General features: G+C 44.0%; 3 protein-coding genes across 5 annotated transcripts in view; 2 read left to right on the forward strand and 1 right to left on the reverse strand.

The window, feature by feature from the left end:
* LOC125086968 (ATP-sensitive inward rectifier potassium channel 12-like) overlaps positions 1 to 23,951 on the reverse strand; it is an 874,374-nt gene that overhangs the window by 370,485 nt on the left and 479,938 nt on the right. The window lies entirely within an intron of this gene.
* On the forward strand, positions 71 to 23,838 carry SHPK (sedoheptulokinase). Its single transcript, XM_047706705.1, has 7 exons — positions 71 to 302; positions 5,651 to 5,792; positions 12,704 to 12,887; positions 13,431 to 13,583; positions 14,572 to 14,747; positions 18,616 to 18,816; positions 22,827 to 23,838. Exons 1-7 carry the CDS (start codon positions 135 to 137, stop codon positions 23,237 to 23,239), a joined length of 1,437 nt encoding a protein of 478 aa, XP_047562661.1. The 5' UTR covers positions 71 to 134; the 3' UTR covers positions 23,240 to 23,838.
* TRPV1 (transient receptor potential cation channel subfamily V member 1) overlaps positions 18,688 to 23,951 on the forward strand; it is a 51,396-nt gene continuing 46,132 nt past the window's right edge. Inside the window, exon 1 of the mRNA XM_047706687.1 lies at positions 18,688 to 18,816. The gene's annotated coding sequence lies outside the window, so the exon portion shown is untranslated. The remainder of the gene's footprint in view (positions 18,817 to 23,951) is intronic.

Consider the following 23,951-nt stretch of genomic DNA (forward strand, 5'->3'; position numbering starts at 1 on the left):
CAATGGGAAGGTGAGGAGCCTCAATGTTGGGTGTGGCTGTAGGCTTGGCCCCGCCTCGGCGCCTAGAACCCGTGTGGAGCGCGCAGGAGGGGGCGCCAGTATCCCATACGTCAGCTGCGCGACTCTCTGAGGCAATGGCTACGCGGGTGGTCACTCTGGGTATCGACCTGGGTACTACGTCTGTGAAGGCGGCCTTGGTGGAGGCCGTGCCCTGCGACCCGTCCGGGTTTGTGGTACTGGCGAGCTGTGCCCGGGCTACGCGAGCTGAGGCGGCGGCCCAGAGTGCGGCGGCAGGGCACCAGGTGAGGCAGCGTCCTGGAGCTGCGCCGCCTCGGGGAGCCACTCTCTCGCTCTTCGAAGGAGGCCTCCTCGACACCCCTCTTCAAAGAAGTCTCCCTGATTTCTCCAGCCTGTCTGACCTCTTCCTGCCTGCTGCAGCTGCCTGTGATCCGTTACTCTTCCTCCCAGGAGCTTTTCCCACCTGCTGACACCGTCTGGCTCTCTGGCCTCTGGGAGTATTGCTCATGGTGCTCTATCCCGGTGCTCTCTGCCCTCCACTTTCTGTACTTTGATCTGGGGAAATCGCTCTCCCCGTGTAACCTCAGGCCTCTCTCTTGTTCTTGACCTCTCTGCACCTCACACCTGCCGGCATCCGGTATCTTCAAGTTCAGGATTCAGTTTGTTCCCCAGGGCAGAATATAGGGTTTCCTCAGGAACTAAGATTGTAGAATCATAGGGCATAAGTGGCTCTTCTCATTCCGCAGGGGTGGAATGTGGACTGGGGAATTGAAACACTTGGTCAGCAAAAGACACCAGGACCCAAAGGCTGAGACACGTTGGAGGAAGGACTGTGCAGACACAGACAGGAGAGATAAGCTGATTTAAATGTCAGGAAAAGATCGGATGGATCATTATATATTAAAACTAGTGTTTTGTGAAAGCTACGGGGTAGAAATGGAGAATTTCACCAGAGTGGGATCTGTTTGGAGATGTGGGTTCAGAAAGATCATCAGTTCTTAGAGCTGGATTCCATTAATTCCCTGAAAAAGGTTCAGTTAATTGACAATAGAAATTAATATCCAGGAACTTTCTGTGAAACCTTAGGACTTTTTTTTTTTCTTTCTGGATCTTTGCTGTTCTCCCAAGTTGAAATAGGTGGCCTCTAAGGCCCTTTCCAGCCACGAACAAGCCTCATTCCCTAGAGCTTGTTTTTCACAATCTTTTGGCACTTATCTAAGTTCTTTAGGGTTCAGAGTCCATCTTGCTCAGAAACATTTCAGAGGATAGAGAGTTCAGGAGCACTTTGCATATTCATAGACTCAAAATTACTTTGGTTGGGGCATCAGGGTATTTTAGAATGCTTATTTCACTACATGGACTATGAAATAGAGCCATCTTCAGCTCTTACCCTGTGGGGGTGAGCAGCAGAGTTGGGATTACAGGGAGTGGAGTTAGGCACTGCCCTTTTCTCTTGAAATAGATCCAGTCTTTTTTTTTTTTTTTTTTTCCTTTTTCCCAAGTAGGCTTCCCACCCAGCATGGGAAAGCTGGACTCACAACCCTGAGATCAAGACCTGGTCTGAGATCAAGAATTGGACGCTTAACCAACTGAGCCACCCAGGGGCCCTGAAATAGGGTCACTTATTGAAAACTGCTTTCTAGGCTTCCCACAGCATGCAGCAGGCTGTTCTGTGTTTACAGGCACACAGTGTGCCACACCTGCCTAATGACAGATTTAGGAGAGGCCAGGAATAGCCCCCTTGCATCCTCCACGTCTGTTTTATGCTCTGGGACAAACAGTATTGCTGTAATTTCATCTATAGCAGAATTTCTCAACCTTGGCACTGTTGATACTTTGGATTAGATGATTCTTTGTTGTGGGGAGCTGTCCTGTGCATTGTAGGATATTCAGCAGTATCCCTGACCTTACGTACTGCATGCCAGTAGATCCTTCTAATCAGTTGTGACACCCCAAAATGTCCCCATCCTGTCAAATGTACCTCGGGGACAAACGTTACCCCTGAGGTGAGGACCACTGAGCTACAGAAATGCCTGATGATTCTGTCCTTTCCTTATGTCCGTACTTTTTACTCTTAGGAAGTATTGTATACACCAGGGTCAAGCTTGGCAGCTTTTAAGTATTTGTGACTTTAAAATACCAGGATGTTTGCGGGAATGTCTGTCACCCTTTCTGAGTTATTACTTTCCCCTTTCTGGGCCTCAGTTTCCTCATTTGTAAAGAGGGGTTGGTGGGTAGGAGGGTTGAATGAGTTTCTGCATTCTTCCTCAGATCTAAAGTTTTCGGATTTGATTTGGTTGTAGAGCGATGGATATTTTGAACCAAGGAAAGGGGGCAGCACCAATCCTGTTACATTGTGGGTATGCCCATTGTCAAAGAGCTACTCCCTGATCACCCTCACCATTGAAACTCGAACTAATTGCTGAACACTGACTACCCCCTTGTCTTCACTGCCGCCTGGCCCATTTCCCTCCTCCACTATCCCCACCCACACGACTCACCCACCCTGGGCCCATTTTAAACAGTGGCTCCTCTGTCTTGGGTTGATACACCTTCCAAGGTCCTGTGGGAACTCTTTAGCACTATTCAAAAGAAATTCTAACCACAAATGTGATGCACACTTGTAATTTTCAGTTTTCTAGTATTAAAAGTAAAAAGTAACATTTGAAATTAATTTTATTTATTTATTTATTTTTTAAAGATTTTATTTATTTATTTCACACAGAGAGATCACAAATAGGCAGAGAGGCAGGCAGAGAGAGAGAGAGAGAGAGAGAGAGGAGGAAGCAGGTTCTCCGCTGAGCAGAGAGTCCGATGCGGGACTCGATCCCAGGACCCTGAGATCATGACCTGAGCCGAAGGCAGCGGCTTAACCCACTGAGCCACCCAGGCACCCTGAAATTAATTTTAATTGCATATTTAATTTAGTCCAATGTATCCAATGTACTATCGTTTCAATATATAATAATATAAAATTATTAATAAGATAAATTGTGTGTTTTTTCATATTAAATCTGAAGGCTGGTATGTATTTTTATACTCCCAACACATCTCAGTTCAGGTGCACAGCCATGCATCTCCTCTCTGTTGGTGTCTTGCTGCCTAGTCAGTTCTGCCATAGAGTCTTGTTAGAATCTGGAGCTGCAGCCTCAGGGAAATGATTTGTGCTCTCTTCGCACTCCTTCCCCCATCCCACCCAACCTCACCTTCCTTTTCTTCTGCTCCTTTGTTCAGGCTTGTGTGGAGTCTTAGAACTGCCCTTGCCCAAGGCCAGCAGGCTAACGGGGCAAGTGAGGGGTTTGTCTTGAGGAGAAGGCTGCCTTCTGCCCCGGGCAGGGTATCTTGGGGCTTGAGGGCTTAGTCTTTAGATACTTTTCCAAGACTGTGAGCGTTTTAGTTCTCCAGAGACCAGACATTTATTAAGAGCTTAGCCACATTTCTCTTCTGAGTTTTCCATGGGTCCTTCTAGTTATTAAGTATAAATTTATTTTGTGCCTTGAGATAATTTTTGTGTGCCAGAACATTTTACTTTGGTTGAAATAAAAATAAGTATTCAACTTATTAAATTCAGAACCCTAGTTCTTAAGCTTTTAAATTTAGCTCATAAAGCTGGTTCCATTTGTAAGTCTAAGATGTAACTATCAATTTTGAGGACCTTTGAATAATACTTAATGCCATCTCAGTTAAGTACCTTAGTTATACATTTTATATAAATATATAATATAAAATATAACATTACACAATATTCTATTTAAGTATATAAGGTTCTCTAGTTGCCTGACCCAAAGCTTTTCAGAATACCTAAGTAATTCTTATAAATCTAATACATTAAATGGATAACGATGTAAACTTTAAATGTTTTATATGTTTAAAATCCTTTTATAAGTATATAGTAGTGAGATTTGACCTTACAATTGCAAATCTACATCAGTTACTAAAGTACAAAAGTAACCTAGGCCAAATTTTCTTAAGCATATAAATTCATCTAAAATACCAAATACTCTTAAGTTTCCTTAAGCACAAATGTTAATCAGATAGGCATGACTCTTTTAAACATGCATGTTTAATTCTTGATCATGGGACCCCTGGGTGGCTCAGGTGGCTAAGTGTTCAACTCTTGATCTCAGCTCAGGTCTTGATCTCAAGGTCATGAATTCAAGTCCCATACTGGGCTCTGGAGTCTACTTGAAATCTACTTAATCATTGAGAAAACAATTACGTCATCTGGGTTGCTTTTCCAAGTGCATATTTTGTGGTGGCCTCCTTAGCTTTTTGAAACTTCTTACTGAATGGAGACATCTCCTGGGATTGGATGGGATCTTGGAGTCTGATTTCTAGTCTTTAACAGGGACTTCATAATTTAAAAGAAGAGATGGTCATGGAACCTCCCTAAATTTTTTTGGTGTGAGTCACCTACTTTTAAAGTTATATTAGTCTGTACCTCCCACCCATTTGGATACACTGCTTAATTGGTTTTGGCATTTTGTTATTTCTAAGATACATAAATGTGCTTTTGCTTCTGACTCCAGAGACCTTTAACCTTTTTCGAATCCTGCATTCTATTCACATATTTGTCACAAAGACCATTTGCTTCATAGATATTAGTATGCTGTTTGTTTACAGCTTCTTATTTCTCATGACTTTGGTTATCAAGGTTATTCTGCCTTGAGAAGTTCTTAAGGAGGCAGCAGATCAGAAAAAAGGCAAATCAGGAAAGGATGGTCCTGACGTTCTTGAATGTCATTTCCACCCCCCACCCCCCAAATCTCTCTATACTACCAGTCTCTCTCTGGGTAGCTTATACCATTGCCTAATTAACCTTCTGATGATGATACTGTCCTATTCAGAAAGCCCAAGGGGAGGGCTTTAGGAGGAGCCTCTCACCCTGGGTCTTGAGGTCCCCCACTGGGCTCAGCCTCACCTCTTTTATAGCTTCATCTCCCACCAGCCCCTCATATGGACCATCTCCCTGGGGCTCTGCCCAGGTATTCTTGGGGTTATTTCCTTGCCTGCCTTGCCTAGTGGGTGTTTTGTTTCCAAGTCTAAGGCCTGGCTCTAAAGGCACTCAAGAAATGTTTGCCATGTGGATGAACTAAAGTCCACATGGAAGAAACTGCTAGAGCTTATCCTAAAGTGCTTAAGTCCATTAGGCCTTTCCTGACTACAACTTTCCTCCAGGTTCTTCCCGGCTATATTCCATCCTTCCCTTATCCCGAACCTCTGTGTCCCTTGTGATAGACCCTTAACTTCTACTTACATTATGGTCTTTCTTGTGTTTTCCTATCCTTCTTGTGAGCTGTCCACTCTTCTAGGGCAGAGACAATGCTTTCCTCAGCTCAGACTCCCCTACAGTGGAGGGCAGAGCCTTGGCCGTTTCTGAATCTAATTCGCAGCAGTGCCTCACCTGTGCGGGGAGGGACTGGAGTCTTGCCCACCACATTCCTGCTCCAGGCCCTGCTGAAGGTGGTGGAGAACCCTCAGTCCCACATGTCCTCCCTGAGGCCAGTGAGCAGTCCTGGAAGTGACCCCAGTGGAATTAGCTCAGCAGATAGTACCCAGGAAGTTCCTTGAGGCCTCTGCCCTCTTCCCCCTGTCGTGTGCCCCTGCCCAATGTGTCCTGTTCTGTTTCCAGGGGCAGGAGCAGGATGTGAGCAGAATCATCCAAGCCCTAAATGAGTGCCTTGCTGCCCTTCCTCGGCAGCTGCTCCAGGAAGTTTGTGGCATTGGAGTGTCGGGACAAATGCATGGAGTCATGTTTTGGAAAACAGGCCAAGGTATGCTGCGCTCTGGGGGTGATCATGTACTCCTAGCAATCACTGTGGGATAGCAGAGTGCTGCGGAGGGCTCTCCTCTGAAGTAACAGGTCACCGTGTAGTGTGAACAAAATGGCCTATGCTGCCTCTTGCATTTTGTGTGCACCCTTTCTTGTATAAATGCGTAATGAGTAAGCGAACTCTCCACTCACACTCTGTCCATAAACAGGGCGAGGGAAGAGTGAGTTCTCTCTGATTCTCTGTAGGATTCAGTGGAGTGGATTTTCCACAGCTTTCTCTTTATTTCTGTCAGTGTCTCAGAGCATCAGCGCAGACAACTAAAGATTAGTGTAGTTGTGGGAGATGCCAAGACACAGGGGACACTTGAATTTGGGCATAATTTTTGTTGTTTGCCATAATCACAGAAGTTTGTGATTTTTAAATTTCAGGGCATCCTTTTTATCGGCTCAGGTGCTGAGTATGTAGTTGGTCCTCTTCTAACAGGTCTCCCATAGTGCAGAGGTCAGTAACCTGTGCTGTTTGACCTCCAGGAGGAGACTTATTAAGCTAGCAAAATAAAAATGCTTGCATGCTTGGTAAGGGTGTTACCTATATGATCTCATTGAACTTTCCCAACATCTTTGTGAGGTAGGTTACATAAATGGCCCCATTGTGCAGATGAAAAGTGGAGGTTCAGAGAGGTTCATATGCTCAGGGTCATATGGCAGCAAGTGGTGACTCCAGCTTTTGAACCCAGGTTGGTCTGACTTTAGACACTGAGCTCTTAAAGGCCTCAAGAAGGACCAGAGTTACAGGAGGGTGCAGTAACTCAGTGAAGAGAGGAACTTCCCAAAAGAATGTCCAACTTCCTTGGATGTTATGCATTCCTGTTATAGCTAGCACTAAAAAGCCTTTTTTAACTATAAAAAATTTTATATAGACATAAAAGTAGGGAGAATATTATTATGAACAGACACATACCCATCACCCAGCTTCAAAGCTGCCAGCATTTTACTGCAGGTGTTTTAAGTACAGGATGGGTGGCTACTTTGGGGGCTGTAGTAAAGGGGATTTGAACATTGGTTCACCCCTTTTTGCCTGGAGAGTTAGTGATTCCAGTTCTCCTGGGCCAAGTGAGTGGTGACCTGCCTCTCAGCAATGTGACAGGTGTCTAGTGATGCATCCTTTGATCAGTCTCCAGGAGGGCCTGGGTGACTGTAGAAGCCAGTGCAGTATCTCTTGCTCCTTTCCTCCTCCTTATCTGCTTGTTGTCAGACTGTTTGGGACCACAGGAGCTGCTTGGCTCTAATCAGTAGTTGGAGGAGAAAGCGGATTAGGGTGTTAGGGCTGGCCTCTCGTTGGGAATCTAGGTTGTAAAAGCTTTTTAAACTCCTTAATTTTGCATTAATGAGGATAAATGTCCTTTTAATACTAAAACCCTTCCCAAAAAGGACAACAGAGATCTAAAGATTGTGGTCTGGTCATACACCTCCCTTTCTGCCCGTTTCCTGGACTCTGTAACAACCACACAAACCATTGCCCGCATTGTTGGAGAGAGCTGCTTAATATTTCATTGAGACAACCCACATGCCTTCTTGTTTTGTTTTCTGCTTCTGGGAAGGAGGGAAGCCACTCTTTGACAATGGTAATACTTGCTTAGCAGAGTTGAGTGAATCATACTTGGGAGCAAGTCACTGTGTTTTAACGGTGGCCATAGATGAGTTTGGCTTCAGTACCTACGATATATAAGGCTCCATGCTAGACCTCATTGGAGACATAGAAACGAGCAGACAAAGCCCTCACCCTCTAGGGCACAGTCAAGGCCGTCAACACAGACAGGCACCAGTTTGCTGAGCAGAGAGCTAATTGCTTTCACGAGGGCACAGGCCAGCCAGCGGGCGGAGAGGAAAGGCAGTGAGAGTGTCTTCTGAGAGGCCTGTGGTTATTATGCCTATAGACTCCATTTCCAGGCTCAGTAATAGCAGGAGAGAAATGGGGATCATAAAACCAAGCTAAAAGGCAAGCAGCCGACTAGGAGAAAACGTTTGCTAGTGTGAATATGGGTGCATACTAAAAAACCGAGAACAAAGAAAGGACAAATGGCTCTGTGGAAAATGGGCAGAGGATACTGAGAAGGGCAGTTCCTAGAAGAGGAAATACAAGCGGCTAATAAGCATATGAAGAGCTGCTCAATGTCATTAGTAATTAGGGTAGCACAGATGAAAACAACAAGAGAAGTTACTTTCCACCCACTGGATTATAAGAAATCAAAGTCTGAAAATGCCAAGAGTTGGCAAATGGGGTGGAAAATTGGTTCTTTTAAATATGACTGGTGGTAGTGTAAATTAGCACAGCCATTTGGAGGGCGGTTTGGTGGGACCTGTTAAAAATAAGGGAACTGCTATGACTCAGCAGCTCTGCTACTTGGAATCTGCTCAGGAAAATCACTTTCATATGGATGTGCATAAGGATGGTTGTTCATGGTCGTTCTTTGCCCCCTTGTCACGCTAGTGGAAACTGGCATGGAGGAATAAATGTTGGCCTGCCCATGCTGCAGAAGGACATGTAGTAGTTAGCAATAAGGAGGTACATTCACGTATCCTGACATGGAAGGAAGTCCAGAACATTTGTTGGATGATAAAAACAACGGCTAGAAAAAGAAATACAGTGTAGTGCTATTTGTTTTTAAAAAATAGAAAAAACCAAAAGGAAGTCAGTGAAAGCAAACCAAATATGTTGTATCAGTGTAAACATTTTATTTGGATGGTTACCCACAAGGGCTAACAAGGACAGGAAGGGGACTGGGACCCAAGCCTTTGGCTTTATGTGTAATATCTGAACATCTTATACTGAAAATCCTGGTTCTACCACTTAGTATCTATGTGACCTTTGACAATTTTTTTTTAACTTTTCCGTGCTTCATTTTTCTTGTATAAAGGGGACAATTATCATACCTATGTGATAAGGCTACTATGTAGATTCAATGAATCAATATTTTTGAAGTGCTTTGAACAATACCTGTACATGGTAAGAGCTCCACGTTTGTTTTATAATACAAAGAAAATAAACAATAGTCCAAATTTGTTTTTGAAAAAGGACCAGAGTTTTGGAAGCAGATAAAGGTGTTGAAAAAAAGCTGCAGAGATTCAACTTTAGAGCTGGGATAAGAATGCAGCTCGAAGTTTAAGTACAGATGTAGTATACAGTTGTGAGGGTACACTGCTTTGAGGAGCCCTTCACCCCATGTGAAACTGAGTGTGGTTTAGATGCATGGCTCTTTTGGCTACTGGCCGGGGATACCAAGCAGAGACTGACAAGATCCTCTAGATCCTTTGCTCTGACCCATCTACCTGCAGTATGTGTCCCTAGACATTCTTCTGGATCACTTCCTTACTCCATTCACATTGCTCCTCACATGTCACCTTAGAGAGGACTTCCCTGATCACCCTCCAAATATCTATCACTGCTGTATATTTCTTGACAGCAATTAAAAGTATCTGGTACTACATATTTGCTTGTTTATATTCTATATCCCTAGCATATAAGCTTTCTGAAGGTAGTGACTTTTCCTTGTTCGTTGCTATATTCTCAGGGACTAGAACCAGTGCCTAATACATATTAGATATTTAATATACATGTCATTCAATCATTCATGTATGAGTGAATGAATGAATGGATGTTTCGTGGCCTGGAACTCAGCGGGAGGGACAGTTAAGTCTCTTTCTTTGATTCTTTTTTTTTTTTTTTAAAGATTTCATTTATTTATTTGACAGAGAGAGATCACAAGTAGATGGAGAGGCAGGCAGAGAGAGAGAGAGGGAAGCAGGATCTCTGCCGAGCAGAGAACCCGATGCAGGACTCGATCCCAGGACCCTGAGATCATGACCTGAGCGGAAGGCAGCGGCTTAACCCACTGAGCCACCCAGGCGCCCTCTTTCTTTGATTCTTAATGAACATACTTATAAGAAAATGTAATGGTTTTGGCTCCCAAATCTGGGGCATGAAATCAGTTATGGTCATGAAACAGTCGCATGTGGGGCTTTGCCCTGGTTTGCTTCATGGCAGGCATTGGTCTCACCTGAAAGCCATCTCATGTCATGTGGAGCCAGATTCTCATGTCCGTCCATTGGATTTGTAGTATTCTTGCTGCTGATAATTTTTCTCAACTGGCACTTAATATTAACATTCTTTTCCCATTCTGCTGTGATGGTTGTATTAATATTGTATGGAAGTGTGAGAAATCTCCCTTGTATGAGGATAGGAGAGAACGAAAGATATGTAGGGGTGTGTGTATTCTCTTTGTATAAGGCTGTTGGAAGTCTTAGACCTTGGACAGAGTTTAGAAGGTAATGGTTCATTTTCATCATTATCATCACTAACATGAATTGAGTACTCACCATGTCAGGTACTGTTCTAAATGTGTACATGTATTAATTCATTTAATACATACAACCCTATATATATAGCACAGACAATACACCCTAACCCTAACTCTAACCTTTCCCTTGCTACTAGTTTGACAGTAAAGTCAACATGTGGCAGGAAGAGCTATCAGGACCTAAGAAATAGTTATAAGTTTCCTCCACCTCTGGACTTCGAGATACAGTTGCCACCAAGATGCTGAACTAGCTTGACTGCTGGCTCTCTCCCCCAAGATTGGTTTCAGAAGAATAAGAGAAAAACACCAAAGAAAGGGGAGAACACTGTAAGAGAACCTAAGGTGATGGGGCTACTTTGAGTTGGCGCATGTGGGTTGATGGTTTGGATCTGGGGCAAGAGGCAACCAGCCTTGCCTGTGGGAAGATAAATCAAGAGGAGAACTGCTGGTTCCCCTGGACTGTCATGGCTTTAGGACAAGCAGTACCTGTCCCCACATCCATAGTAATTCAGGTGTCCTTGAATAAAATCAAGGCAGTGGAGAAAAGCGGGAGTCTTTCCCTAAATCACAGGGCTGGTGACCTATTATCTAAGGATCTTCAAAACATTGTTTCATCCTGGGGGCAGATTGGAAGCCCTGACCTGAGGAGATGTTTTTCAGGGTGGGATGGGTTCGCTGTGGATTCACCTCAGGTCTCATCCGTCCTCCCCAGACCTTTAGAGTGGACAGTCTAAGAATTTAAAATTAGCCTGACATACATACTAAAATATGTGAAAGGTGAATATTAGCAAAAAAACAATAAGAAGAAAACATAAAAAGAACCAAGCAGAAATATTAGACATAAAAAAATATAATGGTTGAAGTAAAGCGTGTAATAGATGGGATTAATAGCAGAATGGATAGAACTTCAGAACAAATTAGAGAGTGAAAGATGCAAATTTAGGAAGGAAGAAGAAAAGGACAAAGAAGTAGAAAATATTAAAAAAAGATATTGAAAATACAAATAGAAGCACTAGCATCTGAATACTAGTAGATATAGAAAAGGAAAAATAAAAGTGGTAGAGGAGGAAGTATGTGGAGAATTAATGGAGAAAATTTACCATAATTGACAAAATAAGATGTGACAGTCTGGACCAAAGGGGCCCATGGAATGTCAATGGAGGGAGAGAAGGAAAACCTTACAGCTGGATATATTAGAGCAAACTTTTAAGGATTTCAAAGATAAAGAAAACTCCAAAAGCTTACAGAGTGAAAGATCAAATCCTAAATAAAAGAATAGAAGCAGAATGACTAGATAGTTTTCAATAGCAACATTCTATGTAAAAATGCAATGGAATCACATTTGGGTTTTCTATTGTTGCATAACAAACTACCTTCAAAACTCAATGACTTAAAACAGCAACCATTTTACCATACCTTGTATGAACTACTTCTGTGTATCAGATTGAGCTGCTCTATGTGGGGCTGACAGAGGTTGCTTGGGAGTATTCATCTAGTGGACAGACTTGTCTGGAGGGTTCAAGGGTGGTTCTGGTCAATGCCTGATGTTTTGGTGGGGAAAGCTAGACCCAGCTGACGATGGCCTGCTAGATGCCTCCATGTGTCTTCTCCACCTAGTTTCTTCAGCATGGTGGCCTCAGGGTAGTGGGACTTCTTACATGGTGGCTGGCTTCCTCCAGAGTGAGTGCTGCAGGAATCTCTGGTGGGAGCTGCAAATCTTCTTATGACCTAACCTTGGCAGTCCTAGGATGTCACTGCCCCCACATTCTCTTGCTCTCACAAATCATCAAAGGCAGCCTAGATTTAAGGAGAGAGGATTTGAACTCTACCCCTTAATGGGAGTAGTAGCAAGGAATTTGTGGCAATCTATCACAAGTCTACAAAGTATTTTTAAGTATTGAAGAAAGGGAACTTAGAACCTAGAATGTTACAACTGTCCTTCAAATATGAGGGTATGAAAAAATATTCTGAGCCATATAGGCCTCTAGATGCTTTGCCACAGAATGAACTTCGCTGGAACTAATTTGGGATCAAATATTTAAATAAGAGCAGAGGGGAAAAAAAATCCAGATTTCAAGAGATAAATGAGATAAATTAAGTAAAGATGGCCAGATTCCTGAGTAAAGTTTGATGTCTAAAAATCAATTAGCTAAGACCAAAGGAAAAGAGAAAATATATCCATCATCATCCAGAATCAAGTCTAGATAATATTATCATGATAAGGGTTGGAAGGACAGAAACTAGGGGACTTGAGAGTGTGCCAAATTTGTTTTCTTACAGGGAGAGGGAGGAGTTATGCCATCAGCTTTAAAAAATGAATTAAGGGGAACATAGAGGAAGTGTGGGATAAATGGAGGGAGTAGGTGACTTGGTGAGGGTCATGCAGCTGTTGGTGGTGGACCCCGGTGTTAAACCCAGGTGCTCTGATAGCAGAACCTATGTGCATATGTGAAGCATTATCATGCTGTGATCTCACTAGCAGAGTGGTCTCGAGGACATGATGCTGCCAGTCAGTTGTTCTTTTCTCTGTTTTTGGTAATTTCCTTTGTTCCAGGCTGTGAATGGACAGAGGGAGGGCCCTCTCCTGTGTTTGAGCCCAGAGCTGTGAGCCCCCTGGTCACATGGCAGGACGGCCGGTGTAGCAGTGGGTTCCTGGCTTCTTTGCCCCAACCAGAGTCCCATCTCCGTGTGGCCTCGGGGTTTGGCTGTGCAACCATCTTCTGGCTTTTGAAGAACAGGTATGGACAACTGATTTTTGAATCGGGTGCTGGATTTCCAGGGACACGAGAATGGCCAGGAGTCTGTATCTCCAGCCGGTTGGTATCGTTCCACCTGCTGGAGCATCCCTCAGTGAGGCGGCCTGGCACAGGGGTGGTCACAAGACCTAGACTTTGTCTAGAACTGCTTCATTTCTCAGAGGGCTCTTGTTGGTTATCTGATTCTAAACCAGAGTGGGGAAGAAAAAGGCAGAGAGGGCAAGGGACTTGCCAAGGGTTGCGTGGTAAGTTCATGGTGGGGTCAGGGCTGCTGAGGTGCTGCTTTCTCAAGCATGGCATATTCTCCCTTGAAACCACTCCCTGAAGGCCAATTCCAGCCAGCTTTGCCTTGAGTGGCTGGGAAGGCCTCCCCCTGGGAGGTTCGGCCATCAGGGAGCCACAGCATGTGGGATGCCTGCTGCCACCCAGCTATGCCATGTCTAGTCCACTGCCTGCAGCTAGGTGTAGCACATGCTTTCAAGTTGCTATTAGACCACGTTGAACTGTTTTTGGTATGAAAACTAGCCCAGAGTTCCTGAAGTCCTACGATGCTGCTGGCACCATCCATGACTATGTGGTTGCCATGCTGTGTGGCTTGCCAAGATCCCTGATGTGTGACCAGAATGCTGCTAGCTGGGGCTATTTCAACACTCAGAGCCAAAGCTGGAACTTGGAGATGTGAGTATATCTTTGCAATCTGGCTCCAGGGTAAAGGCCAGAATCTCGAATGCAAGCGATTTAGTGGGGCTTTCCCATTTGGGAACAATAGTGGAGGATTCCAAGAACCCAGGAATCAGGTTCCAAAGACCCTCAGCCTGTTCCAGTCACCAGGCAAGGGTGGGCCAGGCTGTGAGTGAACCCTTGGAGGGGGGTACCCCATACACATGCTGTCCTGCTCCCCCACAGTTGTCCAGACCTAGGTTGGGCTCCCCTGTTCTCTGTGACTCGGACCTAGCCTGTGGATTTCAAAGAACAACTGTCAGTGTAACAAATTCTTAAATAAGGTTAAGAAATGAAAGTAGTAGTCTTGAGGGATGTCTTTCAAAAGTTCATTTTAAGGAATCATTTGCCTTTTCAGATCCAGAAATCCAGTGCCTTCTAAGTTCACTTCCTTCAGGCTCTAAATTCTGAGCTCTGTAAAAAAACAAAAAGCACCTGGTAGTTCAGGTAAAGGACTTTCTAGCATGTTCTGTAAAATTGATAGCCCCATGTTTACTAACCCCGAGTGATGAATGCAGTTGGTGTTTAGGAGACTGATGGGGTTTGACTTTGGTATGGCCTGTGCTGACTATGACTGTGTGCTGAAATGCTGTCTCCCTTTGCAGAGTGTTTGTGTTCCGTTCAAACACAGAAGGCTGGATGGCGATGATATCTGACTCTTATCTAACTCTTCCTGATCACCCCTGCTTAAACTGGTTGTTTTCTCCCCTGGACGGCCAATCCCCAGACTTTTGAAGGCCAATCCCCAGTGTTCTCTTTTTAAAAAATGCAAGTCTATTTTTCATGGTTTAAAAAAAGCCAAAAAGGCCCTCTGTGAAAACACTGGATTCTACCCTCCCTTCTTATGTGTGTATCCTGTAGTGTTTTCCTTCATTGAGTTTCCTGGAAACAACAAAGACCAAAAATCCAGCTCCGGGTGAATACACTGTCCATTTTTGGATTGCAGATTGAGGGCCTCAGGCTTTCCTGTCCACCTTCTCCCAGACATCGTGGAGGCTGGCAGTGTGGCAGGCAGAACTTCCCGTGCCTGGTTTGAAATCCCAAAGGGGACACAGGTGGGCGTGGCCTTGGGTGATTTACAGGCCTCCGTCTATTCCTGTATGGCCAAAAGGACAGATGCAGGTAAGTCTTTCTTCTATTGGCTCTTCAGACTTCTTCTAGTACCTCCTAAGCTCCAGCTCTGTGTGAGGACCCAAGGGGCGCACATAACCAGCAGCCTTGGCATCCTGTCTATAGTTCTGCTGTAAACGTGAAAAACAGCCTCCTTCCTATAGGTGAAGCCCCTCCTCTAGGAGCTTACAATCCAGCCGGCCAAGTTCTGTCCCTGACCACAGTCTGTGCTTTTCCTCTTTAGGGCCAGGTAAGGGAATTGACTCTCTCTAGTTGGCTGATTTCTGTATAACTCCATGACCAAAAAATAGATTAGTAGGTTTTCGGGTTTTGTGTTATTATGTGTTTGTCAGTGGAAGTTCCATCCGATCTGATTAGGAGTGCTGTCTTTCTGTATTCAATGTAAAAGAGTCACAGTAAGGTGGAGGCCTCAGTCTAGGGCAGGGCTTGGTAAACTTTTTTTTGTAAAGGGACAGAAAGTAAATATTTTAGACTTTACAGGCCATATAGTTTCTGTCCTAACAACTCAGCTCTGCTGAAGCACAGAAGCAGCCATAGCCAATACATAAATGAATAGGGGTATAGCTGTGTTTCAGTAAAACTTCATTTATAGACACTAAAAATGTGAATTTCATGGAATTTTCATGTGTCATGGAATTTTCTTCTCCTTTTGACTTCTCAACCATTTAAAAGTGTAGGAACATGCTACTGGATAGTAAAATGCTGCAGCCCCTTTGGAAAATAGTCTGGCAGTTCCTCAAAAGTGAAATAGGGAGTTATCACGCAGTTCTACTCCCAGGTACACACCCAAGAGATCTGGAAACACATGCCCACATAAACACTTCAAACAGATGTTCTTAGCAGCATTATTCATGATAAGTCATAATTCCAAAAAGTAGAACCAATCCAAATGCCCACCAAATGATAAATGGGTTTTAAAAATGCGACATATCCACATAGCTTAAATGCCACACATGGGAGTGAAAGAGAGGAATGAAAGAAGCCAGTTCCAAACGGCCACATGCTGTCTGGTTCCATTCCTAAGAAAAGTCCAGAACAGGCAAATCTGTAGAGACAGAAGCAGATGAATGGTTGCCAGGGGCTGGGTGGAGCCCTGAGTGCTAACAGATGCAAGGTTTCTTTTTGGAGTGATGAAAATGTTCTAAAATTAGATTGTGGTGATGGCTGTACAACTGTGAATATACTAAAAACCAGTGAATTATACCCTTTAAAAGGTTGCTGTTTATGGTGAATTAATCTCAATAAATCTATTATTTCAAACAAAATGTAAATGCTGGTCTTAGCTCCTAGACTACACAAAAACACATGGTGGGGTGGATATGGCCTGTGGGCTATTGTTTGTACCTCCCTGGACAAGGGGAGAATTGGGGCCTGCCTGCCCAAAAAGGGTGGTTGCAGGATGGGGGTTTCATCTGATCTTCATGGCAGGCTGGCTGAGCGAGTCCACTCTGGGAGTCCCTTCCTTGTTATCAAGGGGAATGGAGAATTCATTCATCTTACCTGAATTCTCTTTGTTATCACATCTTTTTTCTTACATCAGTTAGAACTATTACAATTCAACCCTGAGTTTAAAAATTCTGGCCAGCTTTGTGCTATATGCAGTTTGTTCCTATTTCATGACAGTCTTAAGAGATAACATTTCAAGGACTGTTTTTATGTTGTTTTTTTGTTTTGTTTTGTTTTGTTTATAAACATATATTTTTATCCCCAGGGGTACAGGTCTGCGAATCGCCAGGTCTACACACCTCACAGCACTCAACACAGCACACACCCTCCTGTTTTTATGTTGTTTTAAGTAGTAATTCCTCTTAATGCAAAATTATCTGAAAGAGAAAAGTGAAATTCTGCCAATTTTGTTTGCACATATTTTATGGAAAAAAGTGTTCTAAAGTCAAAAGTCGTTCAAAACCTTTTCTCCCAAATTTTCAACTAAAATCAGTTCTTCAGGAAAATGTGCTAAATTTATTCTGTGACACTTAATTTTCCCAATACACCATCTCAGAGTGTAAATGTCAGGGAGCTCACATGGACTTTGGAGTCCAGCCTACTGGCCTGGGTGAGAATTTAGCCCCTCTTCTCCTTCCGGTGTCGCCTTGGACAGGTTGCTTTTCTTCCTGAGCCCTTGTCACCATCCAAAGTGAGGGCAATGATATGTTTCTCATGGGGCAGTTGTGACACACTGGAATGGTGCCTCTAAAGAGCCTGGCTCTTTCTACACTGGTGGTTTTCTAATCAAAGGCTATTCCCTTGACAGTGGACTGTCTTGTGCCTGGATGTAAATGTGCTTTCTCTGCAGTAAGTGAAGGGCTAGTCAGATGGGAAGAAAGTAGGTATTAGGTTCCCTCTTCACAGAGCTGGTTGTAGTCTCTGGTTCCAGATTGGGGCTGCTGGCTGTGCTTACTTGTTCTGTGTCCATGGTCAAAGTTGGTTGGCTCCATCCTTGACACCTCCACTTGAAGGGACAGGTGGAGGACATGTTGCTTCTGGTAAAGAGTCATGGTGAAAGGCTTGATATGGCAGAAAGTAAAGGTTATTGGCTTTCTAAGATTGTTTTCAGTCTTCTTGCTTCCAACCTCCCAGTAGGTAGGAAGGTTACACGCTGACTTCAGTTATTTCAGATCCCAACAGACTGAGAAGAACAGGCTTTTTGGCCAGATCTTGTGAGACATGGAAGAAAAGAGATTTCTAGAATCATCCACAGGCCTTGGCCTCAATCCAGAGGAGGAAATCATCCCTTCTGTGCTGAGTCTGGGAGCTTTTCCCCTGCTGGTGGAGGGAGGTTAAGAAAAACACCATGTGATATAAGGAAGAGGTGGCACTTGCTGCAAAATGAATGAAACCTCCACAGAGAGTCAAATACTTGGACTGAGTGAGGTCTTACTCTCTGTACGTCATTGTGTGTTGTTGTGTAACAAATCACCCCAGTGCTTAATAGCCTCCAGCAGCAAACATTTATTATCTCTCATAGTTTCTGAGAGTCAGGAGTCTGGATGTGTCTGGATGGTCTGGTTTAAGGTCTCTCATGGAATTGCAATCGAGGTGTTGCTTAGCTGGGTCTGCAGTCATCCATAGGATTGGCCAGGCCTGGTGGATCTACTTCTCAGCTCATTTACGTAGCTTTTGGCAGGAAGCCTCGGTTTTTTGCCACATGGACCTCTCCACAGGGCTGCTTATGACATGGTGCCTGCCTTTCCCCAGAGCAAGTGATCCAAGACAGAAGCTGCAGTGCCTTTTTATGACCCTATATGACCCTTTTTATGACACAGGACCCCTTCTGCTTTATTTTCTCAATTAGAAGCCAGTCCCCCAAGTCCCACCCACACTCACAGGGCAGGGGAAATTAGGCTCTACCTTCCAAAAAGGAGAAGTCTCAAAGAATTTGAAGACATATTTTTTTTTTCAGTCTTTTACAACATTTTATTAAGAAGTACAAAATTTTTTTTTTAATTTTTATTTTTTCAGCATAACAATATTCATTATTTTTGCACCACACCCAGTGCTCTATGCAATCCGTGCCCTCTACAATACCCACCACCTGGTGCCCCCAACCTCCCACCCCCCACCCCTTCAAAATTCTCAGATCGTTTTTCAGAGTCCATAGTCTCTCATGGTTCACCTCCCCTTCCAATTTCCCTCAACTCCCTTCTCCTCTCCATCTCCCCTTGTCCTCCATGCTATTTGTTATGCTCCACAAATAAGTGAAACCATATGATAATTGACTCTCTCTGCTTGACTTATTTCACTCAGCATAATTTGAAGACATATTTTTTTAAACCAGAATACTCTCCCCTTGCCCTGTTGTGACCTGTGCCCTCTGAGTCAGCCAACAGGCCTAACTTCTGCTTTCCTTGGACCCCAGTTCTCAACATCAGCACCTCAGTTCAGTTGGCAACCTCCATGCCGTCAGGATTCCAGCCAGCGCAGACTCCAGACCCTGCGACTCCAGTCACCTACTTTCCGTACTTTGACAGGACCTACCTGGCGGTGGCAGCATCACTCAATGGGGGCAACGTGCTGGCCACATTTGTCCACATGCTGGTACAGTGGATGACGGATCTAGGTAAGGTGTTGCCCACACAGTGATGTGTTCCCTGCTTGTCCTTGCGATGTGGCAGTATCTTGGTGCTGCTTGTGTTATTTAAGCTTCTAGATTCATGTGTCAGATCCTGCCCAGCTCCAGCACATTCCTTCCTTCTTTGGGGATCTGGGCCTGCAGCCTTTTTTCTTCTCATCTTCTGAGCTGCTGTCACCTATTTTTTTCTGAGGGAGCACTTTCTCCTCTAATACTGACTAGTCCCCTGGCTTTCCTGTGCCCCCTGGTTACTTTGTTAGTAGGTCACTCTCCCTTTCTGATGACTACAGACAGCTGAAAATAAAATGATCAAACATGGATGAGTGAAGAGTGTCTTGGTATTTTACATTATTATAAAATCCTTATAGCACTCATTCCTGGCAAGTGGTTCCTGGCTCCCTTTCTTGGAAGGGATCCCTGAGAACTCTGATACCCTCCTGCTTTCATCAGGGTAGAATAGATTGGGCCTTTCTCTGCTCTTCATTTGCAGAGAAACATGTAACCTCCTTCCAGGAGAGGTTCCCTTTCCAAGCACTTGAGGTAGAGATGAAATTTCTGGTCAGCCATGCAGGAATAGGGAAATCACTAGTCCACCTGTTGGAGCTCTGAATCACGTCACTCTGGGAAGCTTTCAGCATAGTAACAAGGTGAGACACAGGTAGTAGGGAGCACATGGGAAGGTCATACTGCTTGTGCAGACAGGTGTTGCTGACATGTCCTTTCCGGCTGGCTAGGGATGTCAGGATTTCAGGGGAATTCTGCCCCCTTGGCTGAGATCCCCTCAGGAATGTGTCATTAAAAGAACAGAACTCTGATTTTATTTTGCCTGTGTCAGAAAAGGTTTTCAAGATGCAGAACCAGTTATCAGAATCTTTAGGCAAGCCCTATATTTAGATACTGGTTTAACTGGTTGGCTCTATGAATTGTTGACTGAGTTGACCAGTATTTTCTTTACACAGAAGTGACTTGTTATTTTTACCCCTGAAAGAGACGGTAATATTTAATTTCTCTGTAAGAACCTTTGAAAATGAAAAGTCTTTTGCATTGTCATTGTTCTTATTTTGGTGAAACTGAGGACTTTGAAGGCTAGTATTGGATGTAACTTAACCTTTTAAGAAATTTCTACAATTACGTCATTTGATTAAAAAATATATAGATGCAGGGGTACCTGGGTGGCTCACTTAATTAAGTGTCTGACTCTTGATTTGGGCTCAGGTCATGATCTTGGGGTCCCAGGATCAAGCCCCACATAGGACTCTGCACTCCACATGGAGTCTGTTTGAGGATTCTCTCTCTTCCTCTGCCCCTGCCCCTGCTCATGTGCACTCTCTCCCTCTCTCTAAAATAAATAAATAGGGGTGCCTGGGTGGCTCAGTTGGTTGTCTCACTCTGGATTTTGGCTCAGGTCATGATCTCAGGGTTATGGGATCAAGCCCAGCGTCGGGCTCCGTGCTTAGCAGGGAGTCTGCTCAAGATTTTCTTTCTGTCTCCCCCTCTGCTCCTCCTCCCCTCTCTAAAATAAATAAACAAATAAATAATAAGAAATATATAGATACAAATACAATAGGTTGTTGAGATAAGAGACATTACACTTATTAACCAGATATGGAAATATTAAAGCACAAGATATAAAAATAAAACTCTCTCTCTATTCATAATACCCTAGATTTGCATTATCTTACAGAAGTTAAAAAACATGAGTTCCACCCTCATGTGGCTTAGAGCAGGGACTCTGAAGCCAGGTGGCCTGCGTTTGAATCTGGGCCCTGACACTTTCTTGTGCTTTAGGGCAGGTTACTTATCCCCTCTGTTCTTCGATTTCCTCATCTGAAAAGGGATTATCCCAGATCTACCCTGAAAGACTGTGAAGATCAAATGAGTTATATTGCAAAGCACTTAGAATGATGTCTGGCCCATAACAAATGTGATATAACTGCTTGTTAAATAAGCATTGTGTGGTGGTGCGACTGGGAGAGTGGCCTCAGTTCTCTGTTCTGTCAAGTTATTACGTGGCCTTGGCAAGTCCCTTCCCTTCTGTGTTTTTTCAGCTCTGATGGTCTGTGATTCTAAGCCTTTGATGTGAATATTTGGCAACTCATAGCATTTGATCCCCTCCAGTAGATTTGAATAAGGTGGTAAGCCAAGGAATGGAGAGACAAGTCTAGAAGCCAGGTCTCTTGGGCCTTCAGCTAATTGTTCCTTCCTTCAGGTGCCTCTCATGGCCCAAATGTTTCCTAATGAGGAAGAACACTTTATTTTAACATTTCCTTAACATTCTTTAGGGAATTTTTATTAAGGACATACAAGCACATGGCTCATTGTTTTCTGCTTTTAACTATAGACTTTCTTTGGGTTTTGGCAATTTTCCACTAATGTCGTTTTTCTGTTCCAGGATCCAATTCAGGATACCACATTGCATTTAATCATCATATCTCCTTAGTCCCTCTGCTTTCTATTTTTTAAAGTTTTTATTTAAGTAATCTCTACACCCAATGTGGAGTTTGAACTCATGACCTTAAGATCAAGATTCAAACACTCTACTGACTGAGCCAGCCAGGTGGAACTTTTCTATTTGAAAGCTTTCTATTTGATTGATCTGTTTTTTTTTTTTTTTTCTTTTTCATCTCCTTTCCCTTTTTTCCCACTAGTTTCATGGTTTTATATTCTTTATCTATTCTTTTAGAAGTTTTCAATGCACTGTGTTTCCTACGATGTGGGGAGATAATCCCTCTTCTACATTCGGTAGTAGGGTAAATTGGTCCAACTTCTAAGGGAAGAATCTGATGTGCATATCTTTTGAACAAATTCTCAAAGGACTCAGTCCTACAGATTTGTATACTTGTACACATGTGCTAGGTTATTCATCAAACAAGTGATTTTTCTTAGATTTTAGTAGAATTTCTAGAGGGAGGTAAAAGACACTAATATTCATTCTGGCTTTTTTTTTTTTTTTTTTTTTTTTTTAAAGTAGGCTCCATGCCCAACATGGGACTTGAACTCACAACCCTGAGATCAAGAGTCACATACTGTACTGACCAAGTCAGCCAGGTGCCCTGATTCTGGCATGTTGAACCAGAGTTCTGCTGATCACATTTTGACTATGATATTTAAATTATTTCTCCCTCTTCCTCTCTCTGTCTCATTCCCAAGTGTATGTAGTTGAGTTTGTGTGAGTTAAATGTGCTGCTGAGGAGACTTTCATGGTCACACTGGGGTGGTGGCTTTCAGCACTGGCTGCACACTGGAAACACTTGAGGAGTTTAAAACATTGTGGAAACAATGTTGATGTCCTAGTCCTGCCTGCAGAAAGCTGATGATTTGGCCATGAGGTGGGGTGGGGTAGGCATTTTATAAAAACTCCTCAGGTGATTGTTATGCCCTTAAATGTCAGTAAGCACTGGTCTAGAACCTTCTACCTCAAAAGTGTAGTTTTGGGGCCAGCAGCACTGGCTTCCTCTAGGAGTAGGTAACAACTGCAGAATCTTAGGGCTCCCCCAAGGCATACGGAATCAGAAACTTCATTTTAATAAGATCCCTACTTGATTCATATACATATTCAAATGTGAAATGCATTGGTTTAGACTGGTGGTTCTCAACCTCTTGCTGAGCACTGGGCTAGACTGTGATCAGCACTGTGGTCCTGGGTTTTTTTGACACTGCTGATAAGTCTAATAGTAGCTGTGATGATGCTTTTTTGATCAGTGAATGCATTTGCCTCCCTCGGGAGCATAGTTATGGGATGCTTAGTTGTTGGGTGCTTCGTGTTCACAGCAACACTTACGAGATCTCTCTCTGAAGTCTCGGCTGGGGTCTGAAGTGAGAGAGCCAGCTGGTGTCTGGAGCAGAGCATAGCTAGCTAGCTGTGTGAGTCACTGAGCCAGGAAACAGCCAGCCAAGTGAGGATGAGCAACAAGTAGATCTACCCCTGTTCACTGGGAATTCTATACTGTCTCAGCAGGGGTGCATGAACTCACACAGGTCTTTTCTGTTCTTGGAAGGTCTAGAGGTCGAAGAATCCACTGTGTATTCATGCATGATCCAGGCAGCTGCACAGCAAAGAGACACCTGCCTAACTATCACTCCAACGGTGTTGGGCGAGAGGCACCTGCCGGACCAGCTGGCCTCAGTGACCAGAATCTCCTCCTCTGACCTCTCCCTGGGGCACGTGACCCGGGCTCTGTGCCGGGGCATTGTTCAAAACCTGCACTCCATGCTTCCATTTCAACAGCTCAAGGATTGGGGTGTGAAACGGGTGATTGGTAGTGGGAGTGCACTGTCCAGGAATGAGGTGCTAAAGCAGGAGGTGCAAAGGGCTTTCCCCTTCCCAGTGTCCTTTGGGCAGGATGTGGATGCAGCTGTGGGGGCAGCGCTGGTCATGCTCCAGAGAAGTCTTAACCAGAGGGAGTCTTAGTGCATTTTTTGGCCAAAAGACTGTTGCAGATTTTATCTAACTAACATTCATGACATGACCTTGGGGTCATCCTTGAACTGGACAGTTTTGTGGGCAGCTTTTAAGCAAAGCTCATTTTCGGGGAACCATCTTGACCAAGTACCTATCTTCATACTCTAATAATGCAGGCAGGACTCATCAGCTGGATCTCAAATCAGCGCTTCCCAAGAGACTCACTTGGGAATTTGTTGCAAATGTACATGTGGAATAAAGAGGGAAAAAGAAAGAAAAGGAACAGTAGCCCAGCATCATGGTCAGCAGACTCTTCTGTGATTCACCTGTAGACAAAGAGAAAATAAATGTGGACTTCAGACACCAAGAAGTCTCCAATTAAGAAAAGACCTCCCCACCCTGCCCCCAGCTCCAGCTTTTGGAATGATTGTTTTTTTGGGACATGAAGGCCAGACTTGGGTCATATGCACTGTTGGAAAAGTCCTTCCCTACTGGATTGTACCATGTGTCCCTAAGGCCCCTCTCCCATTCTTGTTCTCCCTTGGCCAGAGCTAGTTAGCTGAGGCAGGGCATGGCCCAAGATAGTAAAGCAGACTGGCTGAGATGGAGATGCATGGCGCATGTGCATGTATGTGCCTGGTGTGCATGGCGATGTGCTTCTCCTTCCAAGGAGAGCCTTCTGTATTGGAGCTGCTCCAGATCCTTAACTCACTTGAAGTCA

This window comes from Lutra lutra, chromosome 16, assembly GCF_902655055.1.
Source record: "Lutra lutra chromosome 16, mLutLut1.2, whole genome shotgun sequence".
NCBI classification, from domain to species: Eukaryota; Metazoa; Chordata; class Mammalia; order Carnivora; family Mustelidae; genus Lutra; species Lutra lutra.